Source organism: Larimichthys crocea, chromosome V, assembly GCF_000972845.2.
Source record: "Larimichthys crocea isolate SSNF chromosome V, L_crocea_2.0, whole genome shotgun sequence".
In the NCBI taxonomy this organism is placed as follows: Eukaryota; Metazoa; Chordata; class Actinopteri; family Sciaenidae; genus Larimichthys; species Larimichthys crocea.
In genome coordinates this window covers 4968149-4980641 of record NC_040015.1, presented here as the reverse complement: position 1 = coordinate 4980641, position 12493 = coordinate 4968149, and the positions used below count along the sequence as shown (strand labels likewise).

Here is a 12493-nt window from a genome sequence, read left to right as displayed (position 1 = left end):
GGGCACAACCATTCACACTCACATTCACACCTACGGACAATTTAGAGTCACCGATTAATCTGTTAAGTGCATGTATTTGGATGTCATGTACCCAGAGAGAACCCACGCAGACACAGGGGGAACATGCAAACTCCACACAGAAAGGAACTAGCCGAGGTTCAAACCAGGAACCTTCTTGCTGTGAGGAGACAGTGTTAACCACTGCACCACTGTTCCATGCGATTTGTCAAACGTTTTAATAGTGTATATATATGAAGTAGCTCTATGTATGTATTAAGAATGTTTGGAAAGAGAGAACGTGAGTGCTGTGGCTCCACGATGCTGAATGTATGCAGGTCGTCTTAATGTGCTGTGACACAATGCATTTCACACGCTGTACAGTGCGTCTGTTGAAATGTAGTTTGAGAGCGGGAGAGCAGCAGAAACACATGTTCCCCAAGGCTCACACATCACACATCAGCTTGCAGAGCAGCAAAACAACAATGCTACAAACAGACAATTGAGCATGGTAAAGCTCCTGAAAATCCTGTTTTTACCTGTTTACTATGTGTCCATGTTTGGAGCCAAGCACAGGAGGGCTTTTTTTTTATTGCAGCAGCTGACATCACCAATCGGTCAAGCCTAGGATTGCACCATACACTGAATGTTGTCCTGCCAAGAGGAACACATTGTGCTTTTCATTTGTTTAGTTTGCAGGATTTGTTGTACCAGTTAATATAAATTCTTTGATATGACAAATAACCGACTCCAAGTGATATTTGAGGATGATAAAATATTGATTTTGAGAGTTTAATATTTCCATGATTATATACTAACCAATATTTTGTATACCAAACAGTTTTAATTTCGTCAGACGAGACGAGACGAACTATGTTCGTCAACGAGCCTTTTTCCCTTGACGAAGACGAGACGATGACGACACGATACAATGTTCTAAAGACACTGAGGAAAAATGTGCCAATGTGCGTTTTTGTTGACAAATAAAAACGAGACAAAAATGTCATGCAACAACAAAAACGTCCTCATTGTTTTCGTCTACTATATAAGAAAAAAGCAACATCCAGTCCTGCTGTCATGTGTTTGTGCCAGCACTTCTTTTACTGTAGCAACGTCACGGCCACACGTTTGAGATCCTCTGGCTGCTCTCGCACCTGTGGCTTGAAAACAAACAGCATGCAGGAGAAACAGTGCATACGGACAGCGCAATCTAGAGCATGAAACGGGCCTTAGAAGTCAGGCCCGACCCGCCTGGGCCCGGCAGAATTCGACCTGAGCCCAGCCCGGCCCGTTTTAATTGACAGCTTTATAGAGCCCGAACCCGTTTGCAGCCCGACATTATTAAAATGTGCGCATATGGCATAACGGTCAAGAATGAGTCTAGCCTCCCCATTTGTGCTAAACACTAACAGTGATGGACTCATCTTAATTTTAACATTTTAGTGGATGCAACTGGCATAAAATCAATTTATTTATATTGAAATTTAACAATTGCATGTAGAAGATGACAGAACATGTCATAATAGGGTGTACCTGCTATTAGTAGATTAAAAAATGAAATCAAGTCATATTAAGTGTGTATTAAAACAACAGACAAGACACTTAGCAAAGTTGCATTGAAGATGAATTCATTCAATTCAATTCAATCAAGACATTTAATCAATATTTTAGCTGTGGAACACAAGTGAACTGGAATTAATAAACAAAAAATATATTCCTGAAATAAATAAAGACTAAAATGTTTTGACTAAAACTGGACTAAAATTTTGAGACTTTTAGTCGACTAAAATATGACGAACAAAACTGATTTGTGAAAGACTAAAAGTGACTAAGACTAAGAATGAACTTTGAAACAAGACTAAATTGAAAAATGGCTGACAAAATTAACACTGATACCAAAACACAAAACAAACATTTTTTTTACCCTCAAAGGAACACTACCAGATTATCTTAAAAACTTTATTTGGATGAGATACAGCATAATACAACATGGTATGTGATGCTGCGCATATTGTTGTATTCATTTCATGTGATATTGTGAGGTCACGTAGGTCAGTGCTACTCACAGATGAGGGAAGTTTCACTGTGATGAGCCGACCACGTGACCGACAAGTTATCTTATCCAGGTAATAAATGGCAGCACAGAAAAAGACACAAGCCTACCATCCATCACTCCTCCACCCAACACGTAAATGAAAGGGTTCATTAACTGGCTATTTGTAGGGATGTCTGGCTGAGCTCACTTACAGCATAAACCCTGAACAAACACTGACGATGATAGAACTGGAGACATTTTTGTGAAATAAACAGATATATAAAGATTCCAGCTTTGTGTTAAACCCTGAATACATGCAACAAAAACACATTTGTTGTGTTTGCACTGCAATTTCTATTGCATCATGTATCGGTACTACAGAACCTGAACTGTCAGTGTTACAGGGTGCCATGAAGAAAACAAACCTCCTGTCAATACTTCTATTTTTAAATGTGGTGTTTGTGGAGTTCATCAAATGTAAAACGCATTTGGACGTATTTGTAGTATTGACATTTTGCAAGTCGTCGTAAGGAATTATTGGGTGTGCGTTGATGTAGCATGTGGTGCAGGAGACAGCTGATTATTCAACTCAGAAAGTAGAAGACTTTATAGTTATGGTAACACTGACTGGAGAGGGTAGAGCAGGTACTTATGTCAAATTATATGAGCTGTCATAACTTTATGATGACATGGAGACGTGGAGCAGCAGTGGTGGTTCCAGAGGAGTCCAGGTGTGGGTGGACATGCTGACCACGGCTGAGGCAGGAAACAGTTGAAGGGGCTGATGCGGTGACAGGAGCCACTGAAGGGCAGGTGAAGGAGGGAGCTGCAGCTCTCCAAGGAGTAGTGAAAAGAATTGGAGCGAGCGGGCAGGTGACTGTTCCTGCTGCTTAATAAGAACTGACGTTACACAACATAATCCACCTCAGCAGTCTGTGCTGCGGCTGGAACAAGTTATTTTTGAAAAGAAAGTACTGCATGGGAAGCTGCGGCATTCTGCCCCCTGACAGGCCAGACTGTGAATCATGGCGCTCAGACATTATTTCCTCTCTCACACACACAACTGCCCTGCTGTTCAGGTACTGTCACACAGCAACACTAACACACAGTTGTCTTAATACTTATGTTGCCAAACCTTGTGACTTTCTGACTGCATTAGCTCAACTAACTCACATGACCTACACCGATCGTTATCTCAAAGGACTCGTCTAGTCCTAATAAAAAAAGGAACAGGAAAATAACAATATAGGTGCAAGTTTTGTATGTTTAGTCTATAACAAAACTGTGTGTAATTCAATATTAGTCTTGACTACTTTCCAAAGCATACATATTAGCATGGCCTCCAGTTTAACAGTCGGGTGGTGAGGTGGTGTGCCAACAGAAGAAAACCATAATTCAATAAGTCAGTGGGAGGGACCAAAACAACCGGGGGCCATATTCACAAACATTCTGAGAAGAGAGATGAAAAATACACAGCAAGGAGTGCTTTAAAAAAAGTTGAATAAAGTATGGACTTTATTCAGTGGTTGACTCATACTGAATCCAACTTTTACCTAAATATGGACTAAATATCTGACACATTGAAATAAGCGCTGCCTATGAATCTGATACACCTTTTCACAAGCAGCGTGATCCAAATATTAAATGTTCTATTAAATATTAAATATCAAGTTTATAAGCTTACATTGATAGAATGTTCTGAAACTGATGTAATCAGCTTGAGAGAGGACACATCGTTCTGTTGGAGTTGTGGGAACTCCAGTCCACTCATGATTTAACAGTGGTTTAACAAAGTCACAAATGATCTTTGGCTGGAGTACACACAAACGCACAGCTGCAGAAAACACTTTGCACTGCAGACTAGTTTTATTCAGGTCAAGTTACCCTCGGAAATAACGCCAATTAAGTGACAGCTGCCGTTTGAGCAGTCACAATTGTACACCGTAGATGAAATATTCATGACATTCTTACATTGAGTCAATACAAACAGCCTGGTGAACAGCAGGTTTTGTTACTACCACAGAGAATTTAAATGAATCCTTTAGATACTGTATGCATTCTATTAAGCCACACTTTTTCATACCATTTATGGGAGGCATTTTTTGGCAAGAAACATCCAATCAGGATCAGGAGTTCAGTACTATCATGTGTGACAACATTGTAAGCTTTCTATTTACATTTTGTTATTATTATTATTATTTTTTATTATTGAAAAATAAAAAACTTTTGACCACCTGACAAAAATATAATTGACTCTCAGACTTTTTAAAACCTGTTTGTGTTTTCTCACTGCAAAATGATGAGATTTAGGATGGGAGGTGGGTGTTGGGATTGAAGGTTGGGAGTGGACGGGGGGTGTCAGGGTTTTATTGTGTGAAGCACTTTGTGTTACGTGTTTTGTATGAAAAGTGCCATACAAATAAAGTCTGATTGATTGGTTGATGTTTGAAGGACATTCAGGCAGATTCAGTCATGGATAACTTATGTTCCATGCACCTACAGAGGGAATCTATGTTGACAGAATAATGGATGTTATCTGCATAATTATAATTGATTTGTACACAATTTGGACTAATGAAAACACTAAAAATAATTTTTAAATAATTGCTAATTAAAATGGACCCAAGGATTAAGCCTTGGGGGACACTAACCTGTCGTGGATTGAAACAAATTTCTAATTGTGTCAATGTTTTCTACATCAGATTATCATTCCAGACCTGAAGAGCAGTCTCAGTAAAGTGGTAGGGTAAAATTCAGACTAAAAACTGTCAAAGCAACCAATAAAAATAATAATTAAATACCTTCAACACAACTATTGCTGTAATTTTACTAACAAAAATTAGGTTTGATGTCGGCCTTGCTAATCACACGTCACAATCTGAAAGTTTAAAATTCAAACTCAACTCACAGGAAATTGCCCACGGCAGGAGAGATCCATGAGTCATGGGCCCGTTCATGTTGATGCACTAACCTTCCTCTCATTCTGTGTCATTCCCGCAGGACTACACCATCACCATGTACTTCCAACAGTCCTGGAGAGACAAGCGCCTTTCCTACACTGGCATTCCTCTCAACCTCACCCTGGACAACCGGGTGGCAGATCAGCTGTGGGTCCCTGACACCTACTTTATTAATGACAAGAAGTCCTTTGTCCACGGGGTGACAGTGAAGAACCGGATGATTAGACTTCACCCGGATGGAACCGTGCTCTATGGTCTCAGGTGGGAGCTCTTTCCAGTCTTCACTTTACAACCCTTTCTAGCTGCAGATGTACTTTTTGGGTTATTTTTGAAAATGTTTAATGTAGAGCTGCTGCAGCAGCATACACTGTTTGGTTTTGCATTAACCTAACACAGCTCTAATGCACCACTCACTGTGGAGAAGTGATCTGTAAACTATTCAATTAAATTGTATTCATATAATGTCAAATCATAACAGAAGTTCCATATAAAGCAGGTTTAGACCTAACTTCCTATAATATTATTTAAGAGCCTCAACAATTCCCACCATGAGCAAGAACCTGGGAACAGTGGCAAGGAGAAACTTATTTTAAGAGGCAGAAGCCTCGAGCAGAACCTGACTCATGGTTGAGTTTAGAGAAAGAGAGGGATGCACAGCAATATTAATAACTTTAACTATAATTATAACAGAAATATGACTCATAGTGGTTGTAGCAGTGGGCATCAAGCAGGACCACAGCAGCAGGCACAACCTCAAACCCCAATCTCAGTGTATCCACAACCCATGAGAACCTGTAAGGCGAGAAAGCAGAAAAACTCCAGGGAAGAAGCTACTGTAAGTTAGTAACGTGCATTACTGCGATATGAATGTTTCCAAATGGAATGGGAGTGAAGAATAGAAGAGCTCAGTGCATCATGGGAAGTCCCCTGGCAGTCTAGTCTATGGCAACTAAGGGATGACCTGAGCCAGCCCTAACTATAAGCATTATCAAAAAGGAAAGTCTCAAGTCTACTCTTAAATGTGGAGAGGGAGTCTGCCTCCAGAACCAGAACTGGGAGCTGGTTCCACAGGAGAGGAGCTTGATAGCTGTAAGCTCTGGCTTCCAGTCTACTTTAGAGACTATAGGAAACACAAAGAACCTTAAGGAATCATGCATTCTTCTAATGGGGTAGTAAGGTACTATGAGTTCTTTAAGATACAGTATGATGGCGCCTGACCATGAAGAACTTTGTGGGTGAGGAGAAAGATTTTGAATTCTATTGGAAGAATCCTGTCAGTACAAGTGTCGCAGGAATCTGGATGAAGTGCAGAGTCTTGAGGGACCTATTAGGGCAGCCTGATAAAGACTTGCAGTAATCCAGCCCAGTAGTAACAAATGCATGGAACAGTTTTTCTGCATCTCGTAGCTATAGATGACTTATCGAGAAACAAAAACATAACGTTTCTTATTTTCAGGTGATTAGACACTAGAGAAAACATACAGTTAGGTCCATTTATTTTTGGACACTGAGATACGTTTTGTTATTTTGGTTGTTTACCAAAATATATTCAAGTTTTAGCTAAATAATGAATATGGGCTTAAAGTGTATCTCAGCTTTAATTTAGGGGTATTCACATCCAAACTGGACAAAAGGTTTAGGAATTACAGCTCTTTAATAGGTAGATCCACTTTTCAAAAGACCAAAAGTTGTTGGACAGTTGACTCAAAAGCTGTTTCATTTGAGCTATTCTTTTATTATTTATTCATGAATCAAGCAGGTAAAAGGTCTGGAGCTGATGCCATGTGTGTCCCATTTGGAAGCTGTTGCTGTGAACCCACAACACGAGTCAAAGGAGCTCTCAATGCAAATGAAACAGACCATCCTTAGGCTACAACAAAATAGAAAATCCATTAGAGAGATAGCAGGAACATTAAGAGTGGCCAAATCAACAGTTTGGTCAATTCTACGTCCACAGAAGATAACAGTGGTGGATGATCACCACCAACACCTTAACAACATCAAGCCAAGTGAAGAACACTCTTCAGGAGGTAGACATATCATTCTCCAATTCTACCATAAAGAGAAGACTTTACAAGAGCCAATACAGAGGATTCACCACAAGTTGCAAACCATTAATAACCCTGGGCTCTCAAAAACTATTTGAAAAAAGCCATCCCACTTCTGGAACAGCATTCTTTGGACAGCATGGTGAGTTCATGGAATAGATTTTTTTTAAATATCTTCTGTTTTGATAGAGAAAGACAGAGAGAGAGAGAGAGAGAGAGAGAGAGAGAGAGAGAGAGAGAGAGAGAGAGAGAGAGAGGGAGAGGATTGAGGGGAAGTCCCCCGGCAGTCTAATCCTATGGCAGCATAACTAAGGGATGACCTGAGCCAGCCCTAACTATAGGCTTTATCAAAAAGGAAAGTCTTAAGTCTATTCTTAAAGGTGTTGACAGTGTCTGCCTCCTGAACCCAGAATGGTAGTTTGTTCCACAGAAGAGGAGCCTGATAGCTGAAAGCTCTGGCTCCCAAACTACTTGATCAAGTCACTCACCTGATCTCAACCCAATAAAGCATGCATTTCAATTGCTGAATGACCCACCAACAACTGAAGACAGCTGCAATAAAGACCTGGCAAAGCATCACAAAGGATGGAACCCAGTATTTGGTGATGTCCATCGGCTTGTCTGCAAAGTATTAAAAATAAACACTTTATTTATGAATATGTTCATTTGTCTAATTGCATTTGAGCCCCTGAAATAAGAGAAATGTGTATAAAAATGTTTTATTCATTTTTTTTTTTGTTTAACCCATTAAATTATAGCTGAAATTCTGCACTTCAATTGCATCTTGGTTGTTTAATTTCAAATCCATTGTGGAGGTGTGCAGAGCCAAAATAAATGAAAATTTTATCATTGTCCAAATATACTGTAGTTCTGATTTTTTATAGCCCATTTATGTCATCGGACAAACTGAACCTTTATGTACGATATACGTGCTTATTCCTTATCATTTAAAATAAAACAAGAACAAGTCAGCAGATTTTACAGACATGAACTATGAGGATCATAATACAGGTAGCTTTATTAGGATGTCTTGTTTCCCTAAAGAGGAGTGTTATGTATCTAGAGTTTAGGCATCATTGCTGCAGATGATAGCTCTGCCAATGAGGCAGGTAGTAGCTTTCAGTGGACGGTGTGATTTTAGTTATTTGGGTTGTCTCGGGTTTGGTCATCTCACACTGAGAGTTATATCAGCATTTTATTTAGATCTGTTTTCAGTGACAAATCTTTCCATCACTTGCTTTCACAGTCAGTATTTGTGACTGCTGCACACCTGGGAAACATGTGCCAGAAAACGGGTTGCATCACTATGGTAACAGACAAATATGAGCAGCAGTCTTTGCTGTGACACAACTGCAGCTCTAGCAACACTTTGAGTTAATGTAGTGAATGTAATTGTTGCTTTGTTTTTCTGTGGTACAATGTACAATGGAAAATATAAAATGGACCCTTGTCACCCCAGGGTGCCGCAACACTGTACGGGGTGCTACAGTATATCATGAGAAATTGGCCCTCACTATAGTGACTGTGAGAAAATAACGGTGCAAAGTTGGAACTAAGGGTTGTGTAATGACCACTAAATCAGACAAAAAATGTGTCGTTTCAAGCTATAAGACTGCCTAACAACTCATGAATGTTTGTTTGCTCACATTTTAGAGCTCATTGGCCATGTGTGTGGATGAGCTGTTCTACTCTCATTTTCTTAACATCAACAAATCCTAATCAGAATATGACTTTTGCCCATGTTTTCATACAGAAACATTGCAGAATTCAGTTAGTAGAAGCTGATTACCATGGAGAACATTCCTCAAAGGATAAGTGTTGTTATGTCTGTGTCTCCTGGAGCTTTGAGGGAGAACCAGCTGGTAAATCATTTATGAAGCCTCTCCTGGTGCAGTGTACACATGACCGTGCCCTCTGCAGTGGAGCACAGCTACGATGAAGTGAGCTTGCACAGAGTTAACTGAGGAAACAGTGGGCCGGTCACTGTCAATAATTCAGTCCTCTGGGTTCAAAGACATTGTGTGTTTCAGAGAGAGAGGAATGATGACTTGACAGTTTTCAGCTTTGAGGTGAAGCTGCACATTTCAATAGGGTGTTTGGGCATACGTCAAGGCCTGTCGTGGATTAGCAACTAACGCTGACATTTAAAATCACTGATCACGTTTACATGCACACTAAATGGCAATATTCAGAATCTGATTCGGGTCATGTAAACAGCATATTCCATTCTGGATATTCATATTCTGTTCTTTTTTTATTCGAGGTGTAGCATTTTCTGTTTACAGCATGTGGGATATGCCAATACAGGAGCATTCACTGGACACTTATATAAAGCAAGTTCAGAATATCCTTGCTGTCTCATTGCTTTTCATGACTCTGACTTTTTTCTATATACGGAATGTGCATATTCTCCTCTTTCTTCGGTCATTTAGAATCTTATCCACCAATGAAAAGATGTTTTGTTCCAGCATGTATGTAGGAAAAATAGATGGAGACCTTCAGATAAATAACATAATGAGTTTTGATTAAAGGATAGATGACGAGCTCTGTGATCTCTCTGAGCCGAGTCAGACTGATGCAGCACATTAGTGTCAGATGAAGATTAACCTGATTTAAATCAATTCAATTTAAGTTTAATTATATGGCACCAAATCAAAACAGAAGATTTTTTTTTTTAATCCAGCAGTCTATTCCATTAACTCACCATGCTGGTCCTCAATCCAACCTCACAGATCTGCCAAAACAGGGCTACATTTCTGAATCCTAATCCCATGTTGAACGTTGGTGTATGTTCACCTTAAAGATAAGGTAGTTCTTTATTTAACAACTTTCAGTCAGGAAATTTCAGTCTCACAACAGCTGAGATAAGAAAAATAAAAAATAATACAAATGCTAAGAATACTAATGAAAGTAGTATTCATTACTATGAAACCTTAACCTAACCCTAACCCAAATTATAAGTAGTATAACAACACAATATTTACAGCCTCTGCTGTAGCCTCTACAACAGAACAGTGACACATTTGATACAGTTTGAAATACACATAATAAAACACTTCTCTCTCTCTCCTCATGTTGGTTTTGTGTACATTAAGAAATCCAGTATCTTTTCCCCAGGTGTCATTTCATCGTCCTTTAAATTTGAGCACACTCACGTTTGGTTGACATGAACAGTGTGTGTTGACAGTTTTGGCCGGCTTTGGTCGGCACCATCATGATGCACAGGATCTGGTGATGGTGTGGCAGGTGGCTGACCAGCAGGACTCTGACACTGAGCAGCACAGGATCAGAACCAACATGGTTATCATGGCAACACTTCATTTAGAAGGAGGACACTATGTTGACTGTAAATCCTGTAGTACACAGCGCCTGCCACAGCGCCACGAGATACAACATGAGATGTAGTGTCATGATTTACTGTGAGACATGGCCCTGAGGATCGTATACAGTCTGATTCCTCTTCACTGTGCAGAATTAATCCAGAGGAGAGAAGCAGCAAGGTGATGAAATACAGATATAGTCATGTAGATTGTTTTCAGGTATTACCATACACTCATATCAACCTTCAAATGCCCTGTGGATGTTTTTTGCCCTGGGTATCACCTCTCAGGCTACATATAGACTGCCTACCTCTATGTTTTGGGGAGCCATAATGAGCTTGATAAGACGATCTGCACACAGTATCCAATTCAGATGTATTAGTGTAGCACCAAATCATAATGACATTTGGCATTATTAATATAGAGCAGGACTAGAATGTACTGTTTATAATATTATTTACAGAGACTCAACAATTCCCACCATGAGCAAGTGCTAGTAGCAAGCAGAAACCTCGAGCAGAACCCTGATCTTGGTGGATGGCCATCTGCCGTGACTGGATACGTTTAGAAAGGGAGAGGGGTTGTTGATGTGTTAGATTGTGATGCCTAGATGACTTGGTCAGAGCATCTCCAAAAGTGCAGTTCTTGTGGGTTGTTCCCGGTGTGCAGTGCTCAGTACAGTGAAAAAGTGTTCTGAGGTAGGAAAAGCAGTGAACCAGTGACAGGGTCATGGGCGGCCAAGGCTCACTGATGCACGTGTGGAGTGAAGGCTGGTTGCAGTTTGTTGTGTATGGGGCTGCATAGCCTCAGACTTCTCAGGGTCCCCATCCTGACCCCTGTCCACTGCCAAAAGCACCAACCATGGCTATGTGAGGTGTTGAGATATGTTCCCCCGATCTCAATCCAATTAAGCATCTATGGGCAAACATGTCCGACCCATGGAGGTCCCGTCTCGTAGCTTATAGGGCTTAAAGGATCTGCTGTTAACATCTTGGTGCCAGACACCACAGCACACCTTCAGAGGTTTAGTGGAGTCTTGATGAGTAAGGGCTACACAAGGACCTACACAATATTAGGCAGGTGGTCAGAATGCTATGCCTGATCCCCTTTGTTATGCACTACACTTTGACCTTCTGGTTAGAGAAAGTGCATTTCATCGGACATAAATATGCATATTTCCATTAGATTTATAACAGTGCACATGCGTATGGTTCTGTTATATAAAGCTTAGTCATTGTGGAACTATAGGCACACATCCTCAAGCCTCATTTCCACTCCCACAGTTAGCCATGAACTGACATAGACATACTCTTAATCACAAGTTTGCATATCTATACCAGTGCCGGCTCCACCACTCATTAGACCTGTCAATGTGAAGAATGGCAAAGAAGCAGTGCAGTTTTACTGATTGTGTCAGTTTCTCCAACAGCATCAGGACAGCTGCTCATTACGCATGGCTGTGGCTATTTCTGGCATGTACGCCACACATTCATGACATCATCACATTGATATCTCATTCACCTGTATTAAACATCTGAAGAATAATCAATAGAGCTCATATTGAAAAAATACTTAGAAAGTGCTTCACAGTCCAGGATAAAATTTAAAAGATCATTAACAGCAAGAAAAATGAGCTATGAAATCTGCTAATCGAAATGACGTTTATAAATGTACTAACAGTGTGAAGTGAAGTGTTGACTTCAAAAGGTAATGGTGTAAAATTTACAACCAACCTAAACAAAAATATTTTACTGTAAGATTATGTCACTCGCCTTATATTTGATGTCCATCTTATTAAATCACCCATAACTGTGTGTAGACTGGTCTGTCTCTTGAAGGAGGTTTTTCCTTGTGACTGTCACCAAGTGCTCAAGATGGGAATTGTTGAGTCTCTGTACAAGAAGAGTATAGACCTGGTCAGCATGGGAAGTGTCATGAGATAACTTCTCCATGATCTACTGTCTATCTATCTATATTTAGGTATTTCTATAATTCTAATAATTGAAAAATAAATAAAACTGGAAATCACGTCCAAACAGAAAGGATCGGTTGACAGAATTAATATTTTTTAGCCTTGATTAAATCAACAGCACAAGTTTTTGAACTGAGTTGACACAGTGACAGCTGAGAGCT

General features: G+C 39.9%; 1 protein-coding gene across 1 annotated transcript in view; it reads left to right on the top strand.

The window, feature by feature from the left end:
* The window catches only part of gabrb1 (gamma-aminobutyric acid type A receptor subunit beta1), a 56113-nt gene that overhangs the window by 26000 nt on the left and 17620 nt on the right, over positions 1-12493 (top strand). The window contains exon 4 of the mRNA XM_019265283.2: positions 5033-5253. Coding sequence (XP_019120828.1) covers positions 5033-5253 — 221 coding nt within the window. The remainder of the gene's footprint in view (positions 1-5032; positions 5254-12493) is intronic.